The sequence below is a fragment of the Cygnus atratus genome, chromosome 9 (assembly GCF_013377495.2).
Source record: "Cygnus atratus isolate AKBS03 ecotype Queensland, Australia chromosome 9, CAtr_DNAZoo_HiC_assembly, whole genome shotgun sequence".
NCBI classification, from domain to species: Eukaryota; Metazoa; Chordata; class Aves; order Anseriformes; family Anatidae; genus Cygnus; species Cygnus atratus.
This window is the reverse complement of record NC_066370.1, coordinates 9,915,610-9,943,391: the sequence shown is the minus strand read 5'-3', so window position 1 is coordinate 9,943,391 and position 27,782 is coordinate 9,915,610. Positions and strand designations below refer to the sequence as shown.

At 45.0% G+C, this 27,782-nt stretch overlaps 2 protein-coding genes across 7 annotated transcripts in view; one reads left to right on the top strand and one right to left on the bottom strand.

Annotated features, from left to right (window-relative positions):
- Positions 1-399: 399 nt before the first annotated feature.
- Positions 400-10,237, bottom strand: DBR1 (debranching RNA lariats 1). The gene is made up of 9 exons (XM_035545106.2): positions 9,740-10,237; positions 7,390-8,316; positions 7,186-7,310; positions 7,018-7,098; positions 5,635-5,720; positions 4,216-4,440; positions 3,280-3,360; positions 2,217-2,362; positions 400-1,666 (listed from the first exon to the last, which is right to left on the bottom strand). The coding sequence occupies exons 2-9, from the start codon at positions 7,584-7,586 to the stop codon at positions 991-993; spliced, it is 1,617 nt and encodes a 538-aa protein (XP_035400999.1). The 5' UTR covers positions 7,587-8,316; positions 9,740-10,237; the 3' UTR covers positions 400-990.
- A 61-nt stretch (positions 10,238-10,298) lies between these two features.
- The window catches only part of PPP2R3A (protein phosphatase 2 regulatory subunit B''alpha), a 58,334-nt gene continuing 40,850 nt past the window's right edge, over positions 10,299-27,782 (top strand). For all 6 annotated transcript variants that reach the window (XM_050712627.1, XM_035545098.2, XM_035545101.2 and 3 more), the window contains exons 1-2: positions 10,299-10,396; positions 21,605-24,059. In XM_050712627.1, the coding sequence (XP_050568584.1) occupies positions 22,074-24,059 (1,986 nt within the window). In that variant the 5' untranslated portion in view covers positions 10,299-10,396; positions 21,605-22,073. The remainder of the gene's footprint in view (positions 10,397-21,604; positions 24,060-27,782) is intronic.

The following is a 27,782-nucleotide window of genomic DNA, read 5'->3' as shown; positions in this document are numbered from 1 at the left end:
TGCCCAGCCATAGGTAAAGTCCATGAAGGTATTCTGGAAAATTCCAGACCGAGCTGTAAGAATTAGGAATTTACATCCTACTGAAAAGAAGTGTCGGGTGAAAAGGTAGGCTAAAGATGATGGTAAGCATTGCTGCCTGAAGCATCAGTCACTTTGCAGGAAAATACAACACAGCCTTAATTAGTGAGAATTGATACAGTGATGATGTCCATGTTTAGAAAGCTGTTCATCGTAAACAGATGCGTTTTAATTTTACGATATGGTTCTCAACTTCTAAGAAACAGCACACAAGTGAGTTTTTAAGAACAGAGATGTTCTCTTGCATGGTCCTCATAAAACTGTCATGCCTCAAATTAAGGGACTTGGTTCTGTACCAAAACAGTAATTAAAAGCCAATACTAGACAATACACATTGTTTTGTTTATGACCACGAAGCTTTTCTATGGTATGAATGTCAGCAGAAGCAAAAATCCTCACTCTTCTATTGCTGTTTTGTTATCCTGGGAATTCTACTTCCAAATTTAGTTCACGCAGTTATTGCATATGCTACTTTGTATTAAAAGTTCAGTATAAAACAAGACAAAAGCAATAAAATCAAATAGTTCAGTCTCATAAGTCAGGCATCCTCTCACTTTGACTTGAGTAAGAGTTCTTTTCCTGTTAAACCAGCACGGTGATTCTTGAATAGCAGTACAGCTCAAGATACGTAGTATATATACACTAATAACCGAGAACCGAAGCAAAATCGACTGATTATACATGGGCTTTAAGTCCTTTGACAAAGCACTTTGTTGGAAAACTTTGCTTCTGGCTTAGATGTTTAATCAAACTAAATATTCTTCCCTGAAAGAGGTACATAGAGCCTCTTCACCTCAAGAAAGCAGCGTGAATAAGATCAAATAATGTTAAAAGCATGAGTAGTTCACCATAGTTCTCACCACCTCTGCATAAAGGAGTAGGGAGAGAACTTAGTTATGCAACACAGAAGTGTTACTCTGTTTTATCTTCATCCTCTGCAGCATAGATGGCTTGATTCCGTCTCTTAATTTTTTTAATGCCCGTGTTCCCATTTTCATTACCACCAATGCGCTTTAAAGGTCTCTCATTCAAGCTCTTCTCTTCTGCCTGCTTACACACGCCAGATTTCTCCAGTTCCTCATTATTGGAGTCCATAGCATCATCAGATGATACTGCCATGGAATCTGGCATGATCCTGATATCAGAAAAACTTGCAGAAAACTCAGGAGGATGATCAGGGGAAGGATCTACAGAACACGTACTCAAGTCTTCATCACCTCCTTCATCATCCAGCATTATTTCATCGGGATTAATGGATGAAAGTCCAGAATTATCTGTATTATATTCACTGGGTTCCTCTGCTGACCCAGTACTGTCCATCTCTTCCTCCTCCTCCTCCTCCTCATATGCTCGTACTGAGCCCTCTTCTTTAACTTGCTGGATCCTATCATTGATGTCAGTGAGGCCAAACTGGGCACAAAACTCAGTGGTCTGTGGATTGATGGTATGGACTGGTTCCATGTTTTTTTGGGGCTTGCTGGGATCATAACAAGCAGCTGTCAAGGTGAAGTTGCAAGGAATTTTGAGGTTATGATTCAGCTCTTCTAACACCTCCTTGATGGCTTCTTCTGTTACACTGTAATCCCACCTAAATAAGTTCATAAAGTTAACAAAAGTGCAGCTAGTCAAAAGGTATTTTCTGTTCCCCCTGCAAAGATAAACTTTTCAACATAGGTAACAAATTCATCTTACAACAGGCAATTTCTCAGCCCCCCCCCACCCCACCCAAGCATATTACCTTTGGTCAACACTGAGATTCTGCTCTGCACACCAAAGGTCTGCATACGATGCCAACCCACCCGGTAAAGCCTGGAAGCCTGATTTTCAGTCTCACAGTGACCAACAAGAAGATCAGCCACCATGTATTTTTTGCCCCTTGAATGGTGTTACCCAAGTCTGCCAAAGAAAACTAACTGCCTGCACAGAGCAGTAAAGAACCTGTAAGCTCTACAGCACAGCCCTTATCATCCCCTTTGTTTTCCAAAGCATTTACCAAGTCCTACAGACATTAGAGGCTGCAGAACAGAGAAACCCAACTATAAAAGATAAGTATAAGATAAGAAACACAGCTATAAAAGGTCAGTATGCTTCCAGCCCAGCTAAATCATGTTTTACTTTCTACTTTGCGTGCTACTTACTTTGCATGGAGGCCATTATTTTCAGGCATATTCCACAAGCTCTGAGTCACATTAACGAGACTGTTGGTAGCCTTAAGGACTGCAATCCACTCAGCATCGTACTCCAGCGAGTCACCTGCAGTAGGATCATGCTCTACATCTATTATCTGTTCAAAACAAGCAAACAAAAAACAAAATAAAACCATAAAACAGATGAGGTGAGACATTTCTCTTGACACCAGAAAGCAATTAAATTTTGAAGTGCTGTTTTCATGGTACAGAGTTGTAATTAAGTCTGAAGTATGCTAAATTAATGGCCTCAATCAAACATGCCCTCTCAGGGCAGTCCTACATAGAAGCCTATAGCAGTAAGGAGGTAAGAGAGGACGATCAGCAATTAAAACAGGCTCTCCTGTAACACTTCTGTATTTTAGCTTAGAGCAACTCAAAATCAGAGCACCCTCCTCTCCCTACTTTCAGCTACTAGACAGTTACACAACTTAGAAAACAATTTGCTTACTCTTAAGTTCATACCTTCTTCTAAGCCAAAAATCATGAAGAACTGACGGCAAGTTTTTCTATGGATATTCTTAGCACAAAATGAAATTAACATTGATAGTTTTTAAACACTTTCAGCAGGTGACCGATTGAAACCCAAATCACTTTGTTTTCAGTGACACTAACCTAAGTCAAACAATTTGGATTAGCCAAGCTGCACCAGTCAACTCTGATTTTAAATAATCCATAAAAGAAATTCAACCTTCTAATGTAGTGTAAAACAGAGCTAAACACGGGTGGACGACCACGCTGCTGGAGGCAGTATTACTGCAGATCAGTTCTCCTATGGGATTTTAGGTGCAGACTAGCACCCCCATGTACCTCTGCATAGCAAAAGCCCATCCTCAGACTCTCATCTTCAAAGGTAGCTAAAGCAATTGGATCCCACCACATATCCTAAAGACACATAACGAACCATCTTCCCTTTAAGACAACAAATAAGAGCTACTTTAAAGTAAGACTACTGAGACGTTTGACTGCATCTGAAGAGCATGCTATCAGGTAACCCACTGCACATGGTCATCACCTGCAGGAAGTCTCTGTGAGGCAGACATTTATCCAAAGCCAAAAACTTCGTTGCCTTTGGTAGTTCTTCTTTGGAGTTTGTCTAGGAAACACAAGATGTTAACAGTCATTAGCGTTCCTATGAAATTACACTATTCTACACAAGTTATGTAGAGAGATTTAAAAGCACAATTTACATTAAAATAGTTTCTGAAATAGAGAAGCAGCACGGGATTATAAGAAAGGGATGGAGAAAGAGAGAGGACAGACGTCAGCAGATGTCTAACAAAAAGTTGGACACTGAAAACAGGAAGATAAAGCAAGAGCCACAGGTCTCCTTCAACCAAGGCAGCTGAACATACCTAGCCTTGATGCCAGAAGAAAAACTTCAACATGATTAGAAGCAGACTTGAGTCCAAAATGTCTAGAGTTACCTTTTAACATCTAATGAATTGCGAATTCGAATAGCATGTCACACCACTTTCAGCAAAAATTCAAATTAACAGAGAGAAGTTTCAACCTACGGGGACTGTTTTTTTTGGCTTTACCTAGGCAGCCAATTTCACCTGCCAAGCTTTAGTAAAGGTATCCTCCCATCCCAGGTTAACCAGTCTGCTCATTTGCTTCTCTATCACTCTTTTGAAGCTGTATCCTTCCCCAGTAAAACAGGGAAAAAAGGGTGCTTTTCTGTAAAATTTAAATTAAGAAGTTTCAAGTGCAGCAACTTTAGCTATTTCATGCTGTACCTGAAGATGAGGTGGTGCCACCACTAATTTATAACATCTCTAACTTCCATAAGGCAGTAGTCTTAAGACCACTTAAGATTTTGGGGCTTAAGCTGAATTTTAATTACTAAGCAAATTCACATTAAGAAGCTGCTTTTCTGGACACGACTACCTGCACTAGAATTCTGAAACATCCTTGGAAAGCATACGCTCTTGGTTTTATTCCCCTTTACCTGGTGTTGCATGAAAGCTGCAAACTTAACATGGAGATGTGCTGAGAACCAATAACTGGGTTTCAGGTGCTGCAGAAGCTCTGAAGCAGCAGGGCTTCCTAACGTGTTGCTCTCTACTTCTTGACGGAAGAAGGATTTCATTTTAAGAAGCTGCTTCTTGTTTCCATAGTGATATATGCTCCTTGGCCAGTCGTGTGACATAAATATGTCCATTGGGCGCTTTAACTATCAAGCCAAAAATGCATATGGTATAAATAAAACATATGATAAAAGTTTCAAAATTACACATCACAAGACAGAACGTGCCTAACACGTTGTGTTCTACTTCAGATCAGATACAGAGTTAGCTGTGACCAATAACCTCCCTTTTTAGAGCAATTAGTACATCTTTCAGATGGCCTTTGAAGTTGTCAAATGGAAGTAGTCCATTTTGACTACTGTGAAGCATTCTCCAAGCATCGTACTACACTTTGTTGGGTCTGTCAGCTGTGTTTTATGTATACTGCCTTGTAAGAGAGATCGTCCCAGGAAGCATCAGGCAGCGAGGAGAAGACTTGAAGTTACAACTATAGAGCAAGTTCTCAACACACTATCAGTCATCTTCCTCGTGAATTTTTAAAATCTTTGTTCAGAAGGGATAATGGAATGGCTAAGCACAATACTCCTCCTCAAAGGAAGCACCCCTTAGAAGTCTAGTCAACATCTTAAGTACAGCTTGGTTCAATACTCGATTCATCTCCAACAGCCGTATCAGAACGAAACACAAGTCTAGTAATAAACTCAGGGAAACGCATCAAACCCTTTATAAGGGCAGAAACCTTTGTCCCATATTCAGCATCCGTGTATCTGAACACTTGAGTCCCCAGTGGCAATCTGAATAATCATTCACAAGATGTTTATAAATACATCTGTTCACACCACAACCTCAGCCAAACAGAGTAGCTCTTGTGACAAAGCAGGGTGTAGGACATGGGTCAAAAATAAAGCTATCCTTTGCATTTCAAGCTGTGGGGTGAAAAATACTTCAACCACAGCCATTTGGGATCATCTCATTCAGATAGCTCAATTTGCATTAGTAAACTTTGCATGTTAGACAAGGTAGCGTCCATCTTCCTAAAGCTGGAACAGAGGTATACGGCTGGAGTACCTGTCATCCTCTGAACTTTATCCAATCTAACAAACAAGATCTCCCAATTATGCCTGATTCAGATCAAATTTGCCCTGCTACACAAAGCACTGAGGAGACACTCATCAAGTACAGTAGTGAAATCACAGCCTGCATTAAATGGCTTGTCAAGATTAGCTAAGATTTGCTGGCATGATTTGCTATCTAGTAGTGTGCTGTCCAGCACAGCTTTAACATCTCATTTTTAAATTAATGAAAAACATCACTGTGAAAAATATATATTTTTTGCTAACCTGCTTGAGTTTGAAGACCTCGATATTCCGCACATGGTAAGCACTTCTAATTGTTTGCTGGTTGTATGGTGGACATTCAAAGTGACCTGAAACATTGAGAAAAGAGTAGGTGCCTGAATCAACAGTTCCCTCCTAATGCTGTTTGCAAGCTGGCTTCTTGGAGTCATATAGACATCTAAAGCAATACTACGTACAAGGCTGCCAGTAATTGAAGGAGATGCTGCGTTTCCTTTACAGGGGGCTTATGCTGACAAGCTGTTAATTTTTTATGTATGAGGCAAATATGTTGTAAAAATGTCTACAGAACTGAACGTTTCTTCCATTGTATGTCTTTTTTTAATATATATAATTATGGAGAATACAGAAAATCAGTTATAGGGGAAGAAAAAAACCCACACTGCTCACAGTTTTACTCTAACTCTTAAAACCCAAGCGGACTGAAACAAGTACTTTTTGGCCAGAAAAGCTTAAGTACTTCATTTCTGACTGAGATTTTGTGTTGCTCAGGTGAGAGCCCTCATTGCCTCCCCATATCCCTTACCTCCACAGTTACACTGCACAGCCATGTGCCATCACATATAGAGAGCTGTTTGCTGCACAGCCATGATGCAACATAGCTATCTACTTCAGCCAGCTGGTATCATGGCTATATATGCAAGCGTACTGCCACAGCCACAGAATGTAAGGTAGACAGGAACAAGCAGAAGACTGGCAGCAACAAAAAATGTTACTTCTTTGATGATAATGCTAACTACTGAAAGTCTCATCTACCACAAGCAATATCCAGACATGCAACTTGTATACTTGATAACAAAAAATTTAATTAATACTAATAGGTATTAAACGGAATCAAATGTTCCGAAAAACTATTCGATACTTTGCAGATTGAAAGCCATCTCCAAAGCTTCTCTGAAGCATATATGTTGATGAATGAGAAAGACTAAGTTATGTGTCTGCTGACACCTGGCATCGCTTGTGATCGGGTCTCTGGCCACTGATGGTGACTCTTCCACGAAGGAAGAGCTCTTGAACACACACATGGAAAATTGAGGTGAACAAATCTTGAGGCTTACTGACACTAAGCCTTAGTTCAGGCCGGTCCATCTGTACAGTATCACACTTATAAATCAACTGTTTTACACATATAAAACTGAACAGTCTTGTGTTGCACACTAGAAGGACACTACCATGGAAAAATCAAGACTGTTCCAGCCACAACATTGAAAAGGCACGCTGCTTCCTGCTACGGCTGCTAGGCAGCTACATGGACCACCTCCAGACCCTCCCCTGCGTTAAGCCAAGAGGGGTTTCCAGCGTCAGTCGCTTCAGAAGGGTGGAGGAGGTGCGGCCGGGGCACGGCGCCCCCCTCCCGCCGTGCCGTACCTTTCCGGTAGTCGTGAGACTTGAAGATGCCCGAGATGCCTCCGATCCTCACACCGCGGAACCGCACGACGCCCGCGTAACCTAGGGCAGAGGGGAGCGCGCCTCGTCACGGCGGGGCCGGGGAAGGGGACAGGGCAGGGAACGGGGCCGGGAGCCGGCCGAGCCTACCGAGGTAGTAGATGTTGGGCGCCACCCAGCCGCCGTAGGGCAGCTCCTGCAGGTGGTTGGAAGCCTCGTGGTTGCCGCCGATGAATACGGTGAGGACCGGAGCCTTCTTCTCGCCGGAGTAGTACCTGCGGGGACACGACAGCTGCGGCGGCGGGGCCGGGCGGGCCGGGCCGGGCCGGGCGGGCCGCGCCGCGCTGCGCTCACCGATAGAAGCTCTGCATGTGGCGGTACTTGGCGGGCACGGCCATGCAGCGCAGGTCCGCCTCGTTGCGCACGGCCTGGAAGTCGCCGCAGCAGAGCAGCAGGTCGGGCCGCACGCCGTGCCGCCGCTGCAGCAGCTCCAGCGTCTCGTACAGCTTGTCCAGGGCGCCATGGCAGCACCCGGCCACCGCCACCTTCATGGCCACCGCCTCGGCACCGCGCACGCGCCGCGCCCGCCCAGCGCGTCACGCAAAGTGCGTACGGCCAGCGACCCGCCCGCTCGCCTCCTGCCTAGCGCGGCACGCAGAATGCGTAAGGCGAGCGACCCGCCCGCTCGCCCCCTGCGCAGCGGCCGGCAGCCCCCCGCTGTGGAGAGCGCCGAGCTCCTCGTCTAGAGGGGCGGCGAATGGCATTGTCGGGTGGTGGTTGTGTGTCAAGTAATAAAGCCACTCCAGGCTTTTTCCACTGTACTTTTAACAATCTTGAGAGATTGAATAAAATTATGATTGCATAGTTAAGCGTTAACTTGCTGCTCCATACCCTGTAATCGTGGAATGAAGCAGACATTCCTGTTCCCCTACAGCAGCAAATACCACACACCAGCCTCTTTCCATACTCAGAAAATAAGGGTGTTCTCTTAACACATTTCATAATTTCACAATATTGGGTTACTGCGTGTTCTCTAGGGCTCTCATCCAAGCCCAGCTGGAATGAAGGGAAAAGTTCTCCGAGCCTTCAATGCCCACTAGTCCTTAGAGTAAGAACACAGCAAAGTGCTCGTAGGTGTACCCAGCCCTTTCAGTAACTTTTCCTGAGACTTACCCAGGTGTTGTGTGAGAGCTTGGTCAGCTCATCACATCTCCTGGGAAGGCTTTCCAGCTTCTCTAGGGACAAGCAGCAGCCCCTCACATTTGCCATATCTCAGACTTCCTAGAAGGGTGCAGGTGAAAGACAGAGAAATGTCCATGAGTCTCTGGAAGATACAGACTTACTCAGGATACACCATCCTGGGCAGCTCCCCAAGACTGCCAGGAGATGCCTCCTTGCTCCACTTCCTCCAGCCAGCCAGGTCTTCACTTTTTCTTTCCCGAGACAGCCCTACCCTTTCCTGCCTTCCCAGCCATGTCCACAGCCAGTCAAGGTAAACTGATACTATAATTGTAATTCCTGGTTTTGTTAGTTCTGGCTCATTTCTCATAATCCATGTGCCACTTATCCCCAGTAAATTGGTGTACAGCTGAGTCTGTAAGGCTTTTTTTTTAGTTTTATGCTGTAGCATTCTAGTATTTTTGCACTATTCATTATGCATCTTAACATACCAAATTTAAGTGTGGATGTTGACTGAGTAAAACCGCTCTGAACTTTCCGCAGCAGTCAGACCACAAATGGAGGCAGTCACACTACTATTTACAGGGTAAGTAATGGCAAGTTAATGCTTAACTCTTTTATTGTTATTTTGTTCAGTCCTTCAAGACATTTAAAAAAAAAAGTGACTGAAGTGCAGCTCATTTCCACCACATGATTAATACACCTTTGGTTATGGATAGGGCTTTGCAGCGGCCAGTTCCTTGCCTGGATGTGGTTGTGCACATCGCTCATGGCTGCATGTCCAGTCCTACAATAGAGGGCCTGCACTTCTCTTAAGTGACCAAACGCACATCCTGTCCTGTGTGACAGGGGAAGGAACTACAAGGCCATGAAAGGAGAGTCCCAAGAAACAGGCTCAGATCAGTGGGTTGTTTGGGTGTGAGGTATTTGCCCTTTAGGCTGTTGCCTGCCTACACCAACCTGTACACTGTTTTTTGTTTTGTTTTCCTGAGCTGGCAGTGGTAATTTAGAGCCATAGAAGTAGCTCGGTTTTTATCTCCAAAGAAATGAAGAAGAACAAAAGGTATTCTGAAGGGCTAGGGATGGCAGGGTTGCGTCCCTCGCATCTGAGAATAGAATGGGAGAAACTCTTGGAGAATTTCCTGTCAAATGCTTGCTAGCACTTTTAGAAGGTACCAAAATGCACTTAGAAGACACTAAAATGAACAGCAAAAGGGAGGCATGTGTGGCTGACTTTTTGGGAGGAATGGTGTGGCTGAAAAGAGATACAGGGGGGAGATGGTGGGAGGGTGACAGTTTATGTGCTTGTGAAGGAGTGGGAGAATTAATGGAGGTGTGAAAGAGGAATCTGAGGTGTTCCTGCTGAGGCTGAAGTGTCCCTGTAAGCTGTGAGGGAGCAAGGTGGGCTAGAGGGTTGGTATGTATGTGTGGCACAGAAGGAAGAGGGTGCTGCAACCAAACAAGAGTTCAGGGATTGGCTGAGGTGAAAAACCCATGAGGTTGGCCTAAATATCACCAGACTTACCTGCAACGACGTTTTGGCGTCTTTGGGCGCCTCCTCCCCCAGTACTGTCTGGTAACTGCGGCACCAAACCACGACCTGCAGTAAGCACACTGTCAGCGCAAGGTCCCCCGCGGGCCCCACCACCGAGGCGCGGCGCTTGCCTTCCTCCTGCGGTCGCACTTTGGCTCCCCTGCCTCTCGCTTTCTCCCCTTTCCCGCAGGCACCCGTCTCCCACCACGCCCTTTTCCATCGCCCAGCATGCCGTTTTGCTGGTGGGCGCCAGCGGCCTGGAGCCGCAGCGGGCTGAAAAGCAGCCAACACCACATCGGGCTCCACTGAGTTTCTACAGCGGCTGACGAAAAAAAAAAAAAAAAAAAAAAAGCCGAGGAGGGGGGCGGCGTGCGGAGAGGAGCGGGTCGCTGAGGCGAGGAGGAGCCGAGGGCGGGAAGGGAGGGACGTGTCCTCCTCCTTCTCCTCCTCCCCGTCCTCCCCTCAGCGCGGGCAGCGCCATTCCGCCGCCTGCCCCCTCGCAGCCCGGCCTCGGCCCGCAGCCCGCAGCCCGGGGCCGCCCGCCCGCCGCGCCTCCGGGGCGGGGACCCCGCTGCGCGGAAGGGGCCGGCGGGGCCGGGCAGCACGACGCGCCCGGCGCCGGCATGGGACGGGGAGCTGCCCGGGCGGGTAGGTGTGGCGGGACCGGGGGCCGAGCGGCTGCCTCCTCTCAGCCCGGCGGCGGTGTGAGGGGGCCGGGGCCGGGGCCCCGTGTGGGGTCTGCCCGGGGCGGCGGCGGCGTTGCGGCGGCCGGGGAAGGAGCGGGGAGGCGGCCGGGGGCAGCCCGCGGGGTTCGGGGGTTCCCGGGTCGCCCAGCTTGGAGGCGGGGAGGAGGAGGAGGAGAGGCTGCTCGCATCGCACGTTTAAGTTGGGAAGAGCGCTGCGGTGCGGGGGTCGAGGCTGTGAGCTGCCTCGGGAGAGTTGTGCCGGAGCGCCGGGAGGCAGAGCCCTGCTGAACGCCGCGATCCGGTGCAGGGAACTGGTCGGGGCGGCCCCGGGCTGCTGGGGCTGTAAGGCAGGAGGGGAGCACCGGAGCGATCTCCCCGCAGTGACACGGCTCCTTCTCCTCTCCAGTGACTGCCGGCCGTTTGCCCCGGGACCCTAGGGTGCCTCTGGACCTTTGGTCTTGTTCAGGGCAGCTGTTGATACGTAGTCAGGAAAGTAGGATTTATTTTTTAATTATTTTCTAGGAAGCCAAAGAAGATTCTTTCATGAGCAAGAAAGAGAACAGCTTTGGCTGCTAGGCTCCTTGGTTCACTGGGAGACAAATGCAAGATTAAGTTGGGCATAAACTTGTAAAAATGTGATTGAATAATGGAATAACTTACTGAAGGATGTGTTCCTGCTGGAGTAAGTCTCTCTGAAGGTCATAGACTGTGCTGGTCCCAAGTAATGTAAATATTAAGTCCGGGACTAATTTTATTACCTCTGTTCTTCACGCTAAAGAAGGAAGCCCTGGAAGATGTGCTGTTCTGTGCCCTGATCTCCCTTGTAAAGGCAAGCTAGCAGTGCAAGGGGACTCCCTGTCAGTCCGCAAGGTGTTTGCCGCTGAAATGCTGCCTGAAAGGCTGGGTGTGTTTTTGTTGGTGGTGTTCTCATGGCTTTAGCTTGTGGGATCTGATGCCTGCTTCAAGAAATAAGCTTTCCAGGCATTTCTTTAAATTAGCTCACTTGATTATTTCTTGTGACTCTCTTGAGCCTGGTTGGTCTGTTCTCAAATGCTCTTACAGAGAGGGAACTTATTCTCATGAAAACTATGAGGAGATTGACAGTACTGTTAGACTTTGCTTGGTTTTATAAAATTATTTATTTGCTGTCTGCTGGATTCTGAGAAGTTGAAGCAACAATTAATTGTATTTAAGGTAACAGAGTTAAAAGTTGAAGTTCCCTGATGGCACATAGCCAGTTTCCATTATCCAGACCTTTGCAACCGCTGTTATGCGTCCTATTATTTTGTACTCCTAATTTGCACAGAGGTACAGCATCGAAGGTACCTGTGGTCAAAGCGCCTCAATGTAGAGTTAACTGATACGTGACTGCTGAGTCCTGAAGAGATGCACTGGTAAAGCATGTTTCAGCTCCTTCAGCTGCAGCCTGCGGAGCAGACGATGAGCGTTGTGGCTCAGGCAATTCAGAGATCGCTGTAGCGGAGCCCTGTGGTCAGACACCCACTGTCAGTAGCCATGGAGGTGTAAATATAATGCTGCACAGTGCAAGTTGCTTTTTCCATTATTTTTTTTTTCTGGAAGTACCTTTCCCCATCCTTCCTGCAACCCACAGAAAACATAACTTTGAACAGTAACTCTGAATTTGGGATATCTTGGTAAAGTACAGAGGTTCTGTGGAGTCTCAACTCACTTTCTTTGTACAAATGCTTTCCGATACTGTCTTAAATGAGCATATGCTATTTTTTCCCCATGCAACGAGGTTTTCTCCTGTCACACAGAACTGTACTTCTCTGAAGGCTAAATTAGAGGTTGGAACTTGTGCTCCAATTCTGGCAGAAACTGGACAGTGAAGTAGAACTGTGGGAGGAAATGGATTTTCTTATTCGTAGTTGAGGCAGTTAAGTTCTGTCTTACAGAACTGGGTTCAGGTGTGTTACAGGATAAGCTTCTTCCCCTAGACTTTACAGTTGTGCTTTCCCTCCTGATTCTGATTTGCAGAGTCTCTGTAGGGGCAGTTGCAACTGGAGGTGCTGTGCTTTGACTGTGTGAAACGTTCTGTAACGCCACGTGCCTTTAGCAGTTCAGGCAAGGCACTGAAAATTGATGTATTCTCTTCTTTGCCACAATTCTTACCGGGTAAAATGAAGATAATGCTCCCTCGTTAGTGAAAACTTGTGGAAATAAGGTAATGTTTAAGAAGCATTAAAATACTATACTGATAAGAGAAATTAATCACTCTGCAGACTAGCATATGAACAGGATGTAGTAAGCGATAGCTGAGGTCACACACGTAAGCAAGCTTGTTAAAAATGACTTCATTTTAATAAATATTCATTTCTATTCATGAATGTAAACCTTGATTGCTGTTCACTGAAATTATATTATGGGATTCTTTACACTTGGTAGGTTTTCAGTTTCTTCTTTGTATCACTTGTCTTTTTCATCTGCTTCTTTTTAAATGGAGAGAAATGAATAGAAGTTCTTTCTTGGTTTGTTTTGTAAAGCTCCCTGGGTTAGTAAAGATACAGGGGAAATGACTTCCTCTGCCTTGCTGAGAGGTCAGGCTGAAGCACCCTTGGTTTTCCTTGGTGGAGGGAAGGGGATGGAAAAGTTAAGCTTCCTTAAATTACTTGTTGCTTTGATCACACTGATCTGTGCCTCTGGTGTGGCTTATCCGAGTCATAAGCAGTAAATGCTGTAGCAGTGCCAGACTGTTTGAATGCTGGGACATGCTGTACCTTTTGGCCTAATTTGTTACATTTCAACAGCTGCTCGTCTTCGGAGCATGAGTGGAGGCTGGCAGGAATGGGCTTGTGGAAGGTATGACTGGTGGAAATGACTGCTTGCTCTTTATTCCTGTGATTATGCCTCAGAGGAGAGGATGGGCGTGCAGCATGGAACCGGAGCGTTTCTCCCAAGCTTGGCATTTTCACTCTTCGCGCTGCTGACCTGCGGAAGATGTACGGTACTCCAGCTGGAGCCAGGCTGGCAACCAAGGCTACCCTGGCAAAGCAGATTCTCACCTTAGACAAAGAGATCTGTCCACAATCTCGATATAAGTGAATAGAATAATGTGATACAGATGAGGCACCCTGTCAGATAGGACAGCAATGAGAAGTATTTAAGCCATGAATGGAGGGGTAATGAAGGAAAATATTTTTATGAAGTTAAAAATCTGGTTTAGTCTGCCTGCAGGAGGAATTTCGCCTAACTTATAAGTTTCAAAGATGGTTTTGGGAAATCTGTAGATGGTAACCTCTATCTGCGACTGAAGGAATGCCATCTTGGACACAACTTTTCCTTTCTTTTCTCAACACTTTAATAAAAATCACTTTGATTTGTAAAAAACAAAAATTAATTGGATACTGTTAACACTAACTTAACTGTTTAGAGGAAAAAATGTTTCTTGCTAATATGAAATTATCTTTTGCCATATAAGGTTATAAACAGTCAAGAGACACATTACTTAATCAAGCTGGCTTTCTGACCTCTGTCCTGAGCCTTGCTAATTATGTGGTTTTGAATCTCTTCCACCTTCAGTGTCTTCTGGTTGGTCACCTTATTTTCTGTCAGCATAACTAAGTAGGGTTTATACTTACAGTTTTTTTTACTCGTGCTTTAAGCTTTGACAAGTTTGTTAGTGTATTGGGGCCTGCAAAATGAGCTAAGATTAACTGATATTGCTCCCCGTGTCTGTTAGAACTAATTAGTTGGCAAATTATTTACACTTACTGAGTTATTATGTCAAAAATTGTGTGAGCTTTTACTCTCCTGCTGTCTCCCTTGTATAACTGGAAACCAGTCTCCTGGGACGCGTTCCTGTCTGGTCAGTTTTAGTTCCAAGTCTCTGTGCAAAAGGAAAGTTGAAGAAAGGTATTCCTGAAAAAACTGAAGAGAGTGAAATCTTTCTTGAGGATAGTAACTGCTCCACTCCCCCAGCTGATATCCAGAACAAAAAGCTTATCAAGGCCCGTACATCGGTTCTTCACAGCAGAGTTCCTCGTATATTTGTGTCCAGGGCCCCTGCGCCCTGATGCTTGTGAAGGGTAGAGCAGCGCTGGCATGCTTGATAACCTGAAGGAATCACATGGAGTAGCTCGGTGTTCACTGACCAAATCAGTATTTTAGAACAATAGTTCAGGGTCTAGTGTCGAGTTTATTTTCAAGAGCAGTGTAGACCATTGTTATTGATACCAAATCTTTTTGAGTGTTGGGTTTCTTTTACACAGCTGCTGTGAACAGAGAGGTTGTTTTTAAGTTAGTGTTGGGTGTTTTTTTTTAAAGGTAGAGCTACTGAAACAGAGATTTCCTGGTGTGAAAATTGACTTCTCCAAATCCGTATTGACTGCGAAGCAGTATTACCATCCTGCCACAGACAGTGACTCTCAAGGTCATGTCTACTTGGAAGCCAGCCTTGATTAGTCCTCCCATTGCAGTGACCTTCATGCTTCGCTGCATGAATGCAGAAGTCTCGCTTCAGCTGGTGAAATTGGGGGGTCAGAAGCTGTTTGACAAGAAAGAGTAAAAGATAAACAAGCAAGTATTCCACTTGTTATGGATTTCCTGAGAGAATTTAAGTTCTTTATTAACATTTCTTAAAGGAAATAAACTGCCATGCAGTAGGAGTGTAAGTTTTTCGTTAATTAATACCTAGTTAAAGTGTAGGAAGAACTGTCAGTTTTTCTAGTGAAGAGTAATCACTAGTGGAGTCCCAGGGAAATCTGTAGTCAGGCTTGTGTTGCTCAACACGGTTACAAATGATCCGGAAGAGAGACTGACCAATGAAGTGACAGTATATGCTGAGAATTGCAAAATTAGGGTAGCAGAAACAAAAGATGACTGCAGTTTCAGGAGGTTCTCACGATTCTTGGTGGAAATTTTTGACAGAGGGAGTATTAAAACAGCACCTCTTGATTCCCCAGAACTTTATGCATCCACAGCATCCTTTGATGGGCTTTTCACAGGTTTGCTGCATGCGTGCTTGTTTTTAGCCCGGTTCCTGTAGCATTAATCAATCGCATCCAGTTCTTTTATTGGAATGGAAGGTGAGCAGTCAGATCCTATCCACCCCTTCCATGCCATGCATGATTTAGTAGACCATTAATTATCATATTCTTCCAAAGTCACCTCTCTTTCAGTCTGAAATGCTGCTTGGTCATTCCTCACACAAAAGCTGGTCAAAATCTTTGGATCATTCTTATTGGTCATCTGCTAATATTTCTTATGAGACTGTATGAAAACTTCAGTCTCTAATAAGAGTGACTATCTGCCGCTTGTTTAATGCTTTCTATGAGCAGGTCTCTGCACATTTCACAAAGGACAATAGCATCATTGTTTTCTTTTGAAGGAAGTAGAAAAAGGGACAAAGATATGAATTAACCCAGGTGGTTAAGAGAACAGACATTTGAGAATGTCATAGCTGAAAAACACTGAGCAAGTTTTGGAAGGTGAAAGCACTGTATAGTGATAGTGTTAATTTCTGAAAGGCATTTTAAAAAATCATTTCTGAACGTGGTTCTCATCTGTTGTGGATATTGCGCGCAGTTTGGGTTCCTGCATCATAAAAAGAAGTACATAGCTGAACCAGAAGAGCTTATGAGGGCCTCCGTGAAAAGATCAAATGCATGAAATTGTGCCAATACAAGAACAACTGAGTAAACAGGGGCTAATGGTCTTGGAAAAGAGATGGCTGAGGGAGGTGGTGCTGAGTGCTGTAAATTCAGGAGTGCTGTGGATGATACATAAGCCACTGCAGTGTTTGTGCTCCGTTTCAGTACGAGATCTTGGGATTCTGAAGCTGATGAGTGGCCAAATCAAAAGTAGTTGGTGGGTGGTGGAATGTTGTCAGAAGATTCTCTGGATGCAAAAAGTTTCCGTGGATTCCAGGAGATGTCCAAGCACATGTGAGAGCAGTCCTCTGAGGACCGCTGAATCCAGGGACACCACGCCCAACTTCATCGCTCCTGCGAGCTGAAAGCTGGTGCAAGTCAGCAGAGTGCTCCGTGGGACTGCAGAATTTCTTTTCTAATGCTATTCCCTGAGTTTTGGCGTATAGCCACTGTAAAAGGGCTACAGCTTTGGCTTTAAAGACATCACTGTTCCAGACTGTCCCTGCAAATCCTGGAAAAAGCCAAGAGGCAATTTGATCCTAGTGTGTCTGTACCTGCAGGTGAGGAAATCTCTCTCCCTGAAAGCTTTTCTTAAGTCAGCTTAAGAAAGACTGATAAGTGTTTGCTGGAACCTGATGTTGAACATACTCATATTGGAAATCACGATCCCTTTTCTATAAGTATTGAAGATCTTGAAATGAGCGTATTGAGATGCTCTGGTTCAGAGGTTTGTTTGACCAGGTCAGATCTGGCCTGGGATATGAGGGAAGTCAGGTTCCGTAGCCATAGCAGTCCACTGCAGTCTCTAGAGCATGGAAGAACTTGGCTAAACCCTCTTAAAACTAAACACAAGATGCCTTGCTACAGGTGCAATCCTTCATGGATTCACTGTAGCTGAAACGTGTGCATGTGCACCAAATTCCCACTGGTCATGAAGGCTGAAGAGTTAGCACAGCAGGCAGTTCCCATCTAAGTCCTATGTACAAAAAAAAAAGTTGTCCTTGATTAATTATACATGCTGCAATTAAAGATATCAAATATTATAAGCTTTAAAAATAGGACATAAAGGACAAAGGAGCCAAATCGTTTGATTTTTTTTTTTGTGTGTGTGTGAGCAGAGTCCTCAGCTGTGGTGGAGCGGGGCACAGCGCCAGCTCCTCCAGGAGCTGCTGAACGGCTCTCTTAAAAAGTGAGACTCCTCGTCTGTTCTCATCTCCATCCTCTGAGTCTGCCTTTGCACGTGTGCTTTTTAATCTTATAATTTACAGTATTCTGACTTGAGCCCGAGAAGGATAACGATACATCCAAGGTCCACTACCGTTCTGTAGTGTGTTTGGGGATTATAGAACTTCCACCAGTAGATGATGAATTCATTTTTTATTTTTCTATTATTTGACAAAGTACCAAAGATTGGCTGAAAGTTATGCTTTACAAGAAAACATCACTTTATTTGCCAGCTGTTGTCTTCCATAATCAATATCGTTCGCTGCCAAATCTGCTCTCTTCAGTAAACTGTGAACAAAAATCAAGCATTTCTAAAGAAGGGGGATGCAGTTAAGCTGCTTTTTGGCACCACCAGCTCGTCCAAGACGTAGGACCAGACACCTGATCGTATAGCTGTGATGATGCTTCTGCTACAGTACAGATGTCTGGCCAAATGGCAAAGCTATTGATTTTTTCTTTTGGTGGTGGTGGTTTTGGTACTTTGACAAAAGCAGCTGAACGGAGTACTTGTCCCACCGCCTCTTCCACTAGGAACGAGCGCGTTTACGAGTCACGCCTGTGCCGTGGTGCAGAAGGGAAGCTGCTCTCCTCCATACTGCATTGTGGTGGCGTCTCATTTCTGGTTACTGTTAATGTTGATGCTAGCACTGGTGAGAGAAATAAAGGAAGATTTGTGCCTACTTTGAAACTTTCAGAGCCTGTAGAGGCCTGCTCCGTAGCTTTCTAGATTGCAGTTTGCAAGTAAGCTGAGTGCTGGCTGACAGTCCCCTCGCTTACAGATTGTCATTGTTCAGTTATTTAACTCGAGCATAATCTTTACATGAATAGAATTTCTTGTGTGTTATAGAGTAACCTTTTATATCATTAGTATCTGCAATAATTTTTTCCCTTGTAAAGTGATTCATGTCTTCTTGCAGATAGGAAGGACATAAAGCATTATTCTGCAGTCGCACAAGAAGCCCTATTCATTCACAGTTTACATTGTGAAACCAATCCTGTATCCTCGGGGTTGGAGCTGGTTTCGTGGCAGCAGTCCTAATTACAGAATCTGTCTGCAGTGTATCTGAAGTGGGGGCTGCTCTAGAGTCACAACTGGAACAAAATGGCAGGCTGAAAAGGAGGAAGTACGAATTTGTCTTAATGCACTCAGGCTTTCCATTGTTGCTATTCATAAATCGTAGGGTTTAGTCACCAACCCAAAGTCCCAACAAAAGCCCATTCAAGCTGAGTTTGAGACCAGATTCCCAGATCTGGTAACAGGAAGGCACTTTTCTAAGGTTTTGTCTTGACTGGGTTTACTTGCAGGATCCTGTTTGATGGATAAATAAAGCTGTGAGCTGAGCATGTGCTAACCCTGGTCAAGTAAAGCCAGTAAAATGTGAGAAAAACAGTTTCTCCTCCGCATCCCTAAGCAGTTGTGCTGCCTAGATGGTTTTCGGTTTTTGGTCTTTAGCTGGAGGCAAGTACTCCAGCACCTCAAATAACCTTAGCGTGTTTGTGCAGACAGTGAAAATAAGGCAAGTAGTGATCACTGAGAAGACATTAATCTGGTTGAAAAAAAGAGGATATCAGGTTCTTAATATTCATTCTTGGATTACTTCTTTCACTGACACACAGCAGTAAAAGGTGCTGAAGACGTCTGAGCACAGAGGAGGAGGTAATCTTGCTTTAGCCTTGACAAGTTTGTGTCTGGATTTTGTTGATTCCTGAATGTGATAGCACCACAGAAATAGACAAATTGGAAAGAGATTAGAGAATGCAGCAAGCACGTCTGAAGGGCCTGTCTTGTTCCAAAGCTGAAGGGGCTGACTCTCCGTAACAAGGCCAGGCAGTGGCTTAGGGCATAATCACTTAAACAGTTCTTCTTGCTGTCTCCTCTTCTCAAGTAAATGTAAGTTGGTGCCAGGCACAGTTTGAATTATGAAGTTGAACTGAAGAAGAGTCAGGTTAGGCAGGGAATCTGGGAGACCTCTTCCCCAAAGAACTCCTTCTGCAGTAACCGTAAGGACATGGAAGGCTTCATTGCTTGAAGACGGTTTAAAGGGTTGGAGAAACTGCCCTAGTCCCAGGGCAAGGAGTACATGTGTAGGGGGAAATCACTCCTTGGAGTGATACAGGAGGAGACAGTGAGGTTTAACACCTCATCCTTGTAATTAAGGAATAACTTCATTAAGATGCAATTATTTCCCAAATTAGGTATAACTCACTCTTCCTTGGTGGTGAAAAGATTGTGCAGTAGGGAAGTAGGAGAGAAGAGAGGACGAGCAGTTGTGACAGAGGTCTCCCTGCTGTGCCTCACAGGGGAGAGAGGAAGGAGCTCTGAAGAAGTCCCATGGTTTTTTGGGAGCGATATTAAATCCTCTTCAATTCTGCTGCTCTGATGACCTCTGCTTTCTCTGAATGTTGTATACGTTCTCTTTCAGGAAATGCCAGGAAGTTTGTCTGTAGTTGATGGAGACTCAGAAGAGAGCAAGCAGCAGCCTTGTGTCTCAAAGCATTAGACAGAAGGACTCCTGGAGTCCAGGGATGGTTAGACTTCTTGGAGTCATGGAAGCATGGGTTTTCCTGTCTGAACAAAGCCCATTAAGTCTTATAAGATGAACACCTTGGTGAGCCAATAGGACTTTCTTTAACTGTGGCTGTGATTCAGCGAAGCATTAAGCACACCTGATTGGGAAGCCTGAGAGTTGGTGACTGCAGGGTGTGGAGTCTTATTACCTGGCCTTGTGCTTGGTGGGATAAGGACCCCGGGGTTCAAAAACAGCTCTGTTTACGCCCTTTATCCCCTGACTCAGGGCTGTGGCTGGGGCACACCCCATACCTCTGATCATCCCTTTGGAAGGCCCTCCTGTGCCTGTGGGGCTTTGGGGTGGTGCCAGTGGGTGTAGGAAGGAGCAGCGCGGGGCAGGCACAGAAGCGGCTGTGAAGCTGGCCCTGGCACAGCAGGCAGGTTGGCCGGTGGTGCTCGGTAGGCAGGTGGCAGCCTGTTACAGATACCAGCGTGGTAGTTGGAGCAGTTGCTAGCTCATCTTGAATGCAATCATTGCAACGTTTTGTATAACGTATGGAGCAAACCAAGAGGGTTTCTGTGTGTAGCTCTGACTAATTGCAATGGGCAGACGTGACGCATTAGGAATTCCATCAAATAATCTTAAAATCGGTTCTTCTCACCTTCAAATTAAGGATTTAAAACAGGTAAAATGGGAACATTCATCAGTCTTGTGCCATCCCCAGTCCTTAATTACAAGACTAAACTCTAAGGTGCTTCCCTTTGTAACCATCCAGACTTAGGAGCTAAGGTAGGTGGCAGTAACGTGCATGGAGGGCAGTCCTTCCGTCAGATGCAGGTCTGGCCTTTCGCATAGTGCTAGGTGTTTACCTTTGAAAACAACAAAAGAAACCCGCAGTGCAGTGTGATTTAACTATGTTTTGTGAGATGGATTTCTTTGCAGGAATAGGGGGTGCTCAGAATACCATTGGGGTGGTTTAATTTGATTATTGATGTGTTCATGAAAGATATAGTAATGTTTAAAATGTAAGATGCTTGAGTCTGGGGTTTTAATATCTTTTAATAACAAAGTTCAGCAGCCTTTGTTCTTTCTGTTATAATTTTAACCATCATGATAGGAAATACAGCTGTAAGTGACTGCACTACGTGTAAAACTTTCAACTCCTAGTTTTCACAGCCTTAACTTCTATACAATTGTTACATTCTGCTCTTGGTGTCTACGCCAGCAGCCTATTAATGGGTTGTAGGAGACTAAAAAACAGTTATTCTGCCTTAAAATATTTTGCCATGGTCCCAGAGACCTTGGTGAAAGCCTAATGGAAGCCAATGTGGCCTCTACAAAAGGCCACGCATTCTTAGAGTTCATCTGCTTTGCTCCAGGCTGTTTGCAGTGTTTTTTAATCCAGAGTGTTTGGAAATTCTGAAAGCGCTTTTCTCTGCTGCTCTCTTCCTTATCATTAGAGGGTCTTGGAAAATGAAAGCCAGAAATTCATAACATGATCAAAATGTTTTGCTCCATTAGAATTAAAGGTAATGTTTTGCTCAGTCTGGAGAGGAAAAAAAGCCAGTATGGAAAAAAAAATCAATGAGTGGTTAAAATAGAGCTGTTAAAACAGCAACACACAGACAGCCTGTGTATAAATATAGGCTAGCTCCTTAGCAGTGTTCTTATATGGTAGATTTGAGTGAAGGAAAAATGTCAGCCTACTCACACTCTGTACGAGCCTGAATGTTGGTTGTTAAGGTCCGATGCCATTTGTTTGATGTCAGACAAGGCTGCATGTTATATGTAAGTCATAATGACTTTTGCCTGTGTTTTTTCTTGTAGGGACCTACCTTACCAGTGTGAGAAGAGGATCACACAAGCATACTGTGGATTTTTTATCTGTACATGCTACTTGATTATCATCTATCTTTTAATGATTCTCTCAAAAAGAGAGAAGGATCCAAGAAAAAAACATTGTCTTTCACTTCTACTTGAGAGCTGGCTGAATTTTATGACGCCTTCTGGAGATTCTACCTGGACCCTTAGAAACAGAGCAGCTCGGGCTGCATCTCTGAGCAGCAAAGCTCTCTGTGTGGAATACAGTAATCAAGTTGCCTTAAGTCAAACCGTATGCAAGTTGCACTAATTGTTGTAACTGTACTGCTGATACCACTCCAGACTTCACTAGGACTTTCCAAGCCAGTAGTTTCTCATGTGGTTTGAATGTTTTCAACTGACATTTGAATGTTTCTGTTAAATTTGGTGTGGCTGTGAAAAGTAGGGGTGGGGGTGCAAGCTTCCTGCTAAGTTCATGGTGAATTTTGAAGCCTCACTTCCACGTGGGATCCGTGCTATGGCAGCAACCTACAAGCTTATGGTCACAACTGTGAACTGCTACAGCAGCGTGGTGATAGACCAGCACTTCCAGCACACCGTGCATTACTGCACAGGCACTTGCCAGGTGTTTAAGCAAGGAGTCACATGTATAGTTGCCCACCACAGCGTGTGTGCTGAGCTCAGCGTCCAAGATGCCAACCAAGACCATAAAATTCCTGTTTCTGAAAATGGGCTTGCCTTGCCTGGAAATGAGGACTATCACCAAATCCTCCCAAATAATCCAAGAATCAAAAAGGGCTCTTCAGTGCAAGCTTCTAGCAGTTTAAAAGACATTACTGGTGAGGCAATAAATCTTGCCAGTGGTAAAATAAAGGAATTCTCCTTTGAGAAACTCAAAAACTCTTCCAGTCACGTGGCCTACAGAAAAGGAAGGAAAGTTCGGTCAGAATCGTTCAGCAGACGATCATTTGATTTTGACGTGATTTATGGGCACTTCAGCAATGATGAGAACTGCCCTCCTTGTGGCTTTTTGCAGAGTCCCTCACCTGTGGAGAAATGGCAGGAGAGCAACGATGCTCCAGAAGTCAGCATGAATCCCGTAGTTCCCTTTTCACCTCATTCTTTCTCTGAAGAAAACTTCATTACCCAAATTTTGGAAAAGCACAAGCTGGATGGTTCTTCTGGTGGAGATATTAAGGTGTGCTTAGACATCTTGCTCAAGTGCTCGGAGGATCTGAAAAAGTGCACCGACATAATAAAGCATTGCATCAAAAAGAAATCTGCAGACAGCGTTAGTGGAGGGAACAGCAGTGATCCCCTGGCTAATTCAGAAATGATTTATATGAATTTGATGACGAGATTTTCTTCATACCTAAAAAAGCTGCCCTTTGAGCTCAAGCCAGCTGGGCACAAGGAAGCTAGTGACTTGGTGGAATTAGTTAACTGTTTTCATGGTTTGCAGCAAACTCCCTTTTCCCCAATATTTGGAGATGAGCAGCCACCTAGGTATGAGGATATTATTCAGCTGCCATCCTCGGGCACGGTTCCTCTCAGACCAGCAGGCGATCAGAGTGAGGTGACGGGCACCTCTCAGTCCATCCAGACAAGTACTGTGAGCTTTACCTCAAACTCCCTTCACGGCATCGCACAGGAGAGCAGTGTCAGAGCTGGGAAAGATGCTTGTGCTCTACCTCAGTTACCAGCCACAAGCCCTTCTGACTGCACGTCTTCCGCTGAGGCTCTGTACATTGAGGAGGAGTCGGATGGGGAAAGAGCATTAGCGAAAATAAAGGAGAAAGGGGATTGGGAGAGTTCAGAGCGCAGCTACCAGCTCTCTGGTTGTTCAGACGCAGGTGCTGATGTTAAACCAGAACATGCTGGAGTGGGAAACGAGCTTTCCTGTGCTTCTGAGAAACTTCCTCTAAAGCCGCTTTCAGATTCTGTATCGCGTGGTTCCCAGGCTGATGTCTCCAAAGGAGAACAGACGTGCAAGATAGATAAGGATGAGATAGATAAACTGCTGCTGGACTTGGAGTGCTTCTCACAGAAAATGGAGAGTACTTTTAGGGAACCCCTAAAGGAGAATGAACCTGCCTGTTTGCAGGTGCTTGGCTTGCAGGGTAGGCCGGTACTACCTCTGGCTCTTGAACCCAAAAGTAAACCTGTTGACCCTACTTCCCCTCTGTCAAAAATCATGGAAACCAACGGCCACAAAATGGAGGAAGATGACAAAGCCCTTTTACTGCGTATTCTGGAAAGCATTGAGGACTTTGCCCAGGAACTGGTGGAATTCCAGACAGGCAAGGGAAGCTTGTCCAAGGAGAAGGAAGTGATGCAGATTCTTCAGGAAACATTAGCAGCTCCTCCTCAGTCCATCCTCCCGGGGCAGAAAAGCTCTGCTGGGGCTGCTTCCAGAGACTCTGTTCCAGCTTTGATTCAGCAGGCCCCAGAAGTGATTAAGGTAAGAGAACAAGCCTTTGACTGGATAATAGAATAAACATGGGAAAATGTGGGAAACAAATTTACAGGTGCTAAGTGATTCGTTGGATGCTGCAGTGTGGCATAACATACTCATCCAGCAGTAGTATTTATTTAAAAACAAACAAAAAAGGAAACAAAACCTGAGCAAACAAAATGGGCCCTGACATTCAATTTCACCTTTAACCTTGTCCTTTTCCTGCTGGTGCTCCTGTAGGCTGAGTTTGCATGTAGTTTAGGTAGGTTTTATGTAATAGAGAGAGAATTTTTCAGCTTCCTACTTTATTCTTGGGAGCAGGTACTGGTCTGGCTCTCACCAGCACCATGAGAGCTGGATGCTCCACCTCTCCCTTTCCCATCTCAGAGCAGGCTCCAACAACTTTCTTTGTCCTGCCTATCGCTGGTTCCTAAAGAGAGCTCCTCCATGGCACAAAGGTCAGGATCTGGGGAGATTTATTTTTTTCCCCTTCCTGTGTCCCCAGTGCAGAGTCATTGTGGAGTCTGCATGGCGTGCCTCTCACATGAGGAGCGGGTTTTCCCAGGAAAACGCTCTCAACAGGGGCTTGCTTTAGAGGGGAGCCAAGGCTGTCTGCCCAGTCCTTTGCTTTCGAATGGAAAGTGCTAGTGCCAAATTTTCAAAACAACAGGGTGCCAAAGTCCCAAATGCATAGAAAGTATAAAGGGCTTTACTTTCCAAAACGCACCTTCCACTTACGTACTTGAGAAGATGTCCAGATTAGCAGCGAGCTTTCATAGCTCCTTCCAGCAGGACCCTAACTTGCATGTCTTCAAAACTGTTTGCCTGAAAATACAGGTATTTGGTGCAATTCTGAAAGGGGGGAGGGAGGAAAGAAGAGTTATTTAACCGAATTGACATGACTGGGATTTATTATTTGTTTTAGACTAGGTACTCTCCAAGTGTTTCTGTTATTTCTCTGTACATCTTTGCTTATGGAAGACAGTAAGCATAACCTTGTCTGATATTTCCAGCAAGGCAGAAGGGCTTCTTCCTCAGAGTGCAGAATTAAGTGACTCCAAAAGCTCTGACGTGATCTTTTAATAGCTACTCTTACCTTGGGTATTTATGAGATTTTTTTTTTATCTTGTGAACTTGAAACAAAAATGTTTGCTCATGTGTGACACTGTATTTTGTGGCTGTTTTTCTACAATACTTGAGAACTGGATACGCTTATGCTGTCTGTCAAACAGCTTATCAGTCTGGTCCCCTATTGGTTTGTTTCCCTCATCATCCACACGTCTTGGGTGTGTGTGTTTGCTCCCAGCCTGCCGTCTGCAGCAGCATTATAGGAGCTCCTGTTGCACGATGCAGCTCGGCTTTTGCTTTGTGTCAACGCCTGAAACCAAAGCTCACAGAAGAAAACTGTCCCGGGGACCCAGGGGCCTGGGCTGAGCGCTGTGCACATGCCGCCAGTCCTCTGGGCGATCGGTTGGCCCCTAGCAGGGTGAATACAAGTCCCCTGCACTGCTGCTTATACTGGCCTTCCTCTGAGGTTCGGTGTGCTTTATGTAGATGTGGTCATGGGTGCAAGGCCCTCTGCAGATGTAGCATCTGGGGAATCCCTAAGTCTTGCAGCTAGCTGGGTTTGGCTGCAGCTCCTTGGGGTTTCTGATTCGGTATTGCAGGTGTGCGCATCAGTTTTAAAAGTATTTGCTGTATTTTGTTTCATAGAACTGTTATCAAATAGTTGTACGGGCATGCACACACAAAACCAGATCTAATATTGATGACAATGCAGTGCAGCTTTCATTGATGTAGGCTGTGACAGTTTTAATATCCCTCAAGCAAGGAAAAAGAAAAGGGGAAGACACTTCAGACCATACTGTTTGCTGGCTCAGACTGGCCTATCTGAGTTGAAATCTGGGCTAACTTATATCAGCAACAGACCTTTCCCTTTATCATAAAAAAACAATGATGATCATCCACACAGAACAATAGAATTACTCGCTTCTTTGCTTTCAGAACCCAACTATTTAGAAACTAGGAAATGAACACTCAAGAAGTCCATCAATTTTGCAGAGCCCATAATGAGCACATCACGCTTCTTCCAGGCAGGCCAGGAAGCTCGGCATGCTTTTACACTGTCCAACATTTCCCATTCTGAGATCCTGTTTTCCGCTGCTTATCTCTAAACCAACTATTTGGTTTAAAATTTCCTGTTCTGTGTGCTGATCCTTTTTATACATTGTTTTTGAAAGAAAAGGTTCAGTGAAAGCAGGTCAGCTATCTGACTAGCTAGAGGATAGCAAAAAAAAAAAAACAAAAAAAAACACCAAAACACAACAAATGTTTGCTAGCCTGAGAAAGACTAGCAGAAAAAAATACATTTTTCTGTGTTTTTTGCCTGTAGATAGGAGAAAGGTAAGGAGTGAAGCCTGGCTGGCATGGCAGGTGTGAGGGAAGTGGGGCCAGCTCGAACCAGCGGGTGGTGAAGAAGTAGAGGCTGGGCTGGCCCCATCTGCAGGAGTGCTGATCGTTGGGGCTTTTTGGAAGGTAAAGGGGGTTACCTTTTGAGGCAAATGTCTTATGCAAAGCCCTTGGAGAAGTCAGTGGTGGAAGGTTTTGACCTTAACCTCTCTGTGTGCTGGTTTGATGAATTATTTGAGTTTAGGTAATTAATGCGTGCAAAATACCTAGTACCACAGTAAAAGTACCCTAGAAAAGCCTGTAAGAAACTCACACACTCGTTCTGCTTTCAGAATCAAGTTTGGGTAGTGCAAGCCTCTGCTCCAAGCCCTGCCCATGCATTTTATTTTAAGAACCATTGGGTGAAGTTTGTGAATAATTTTGGGAGCAGGAACCACGACAAGGGTTCGATGCTAAAAGAGGCCTATTCTTTAGGGCCTGCCAGTGAGCATCCCGTGTCAAAGGCCTGCTGAGCTGCAGTGAGCCAGAAGGAGATGTCCTGCTTCCTATTCCTCTCTTCCCCTGCCTCCGCTTCCTATTGCATGGTTTTGAATCTTCCTTTTTGCCGCACCTGGTGCTTATGTACGAGATGCTGCGTTAGCAGAAAACGAGCCTAGGGTTTGTAGTGGAACAAAGTGGGCTCCCGTTGGGTGGGATGGGAGGTACAGCTGCCTCTGGGCAGGGGCTGTGCCTCGGGGAGCAGAGGGTCTGCAGCTTAGTCTGTTCCACAGAATTGTCCTGAGGCCACACACCTTGCTTTTAGACGTCAAAATGTCTGTTGCGTGCCTCAAGGGGTGGCCTCAAGAATGCTCCGAGTGGAATTAAAGCTGCGTCATAATCCTATAAAGTTAAAGTTGAGCCTCCAGCTTCATAACCCTGCCCGTTCCTCATGCCGTTTCCTAGTTCGGGGTGCTTTGTCTCGCAGATCGAATTGCATGCTTCTCGAGGACCTTGGGTGGGGAAATTAACTGTTAAAAGTGTCTTCTACAACATCACAGTGCCTTTAGCTCCGATGTTAAATGATCACATTTTCTCAGAACACAGTCATGATATAATGGAAAACTTTCTGGGGAGTCAGGTTTCCTCCACGTGTATTATAAATAGTTTTGATCAGATGTTAGTAATATCAGTCAGTTAAGCTGTATACACATCTAAGTTCTTTTCAAGCATTAGCTACTCATGCTTTCTAACCCCAAATGGTAAGAAAAGACTTATTTGTTTGGTAGTAGTTACTGAAATAAATGAAAGTAGTAACTGGATGTTAAAGTATCTTGGAATCAG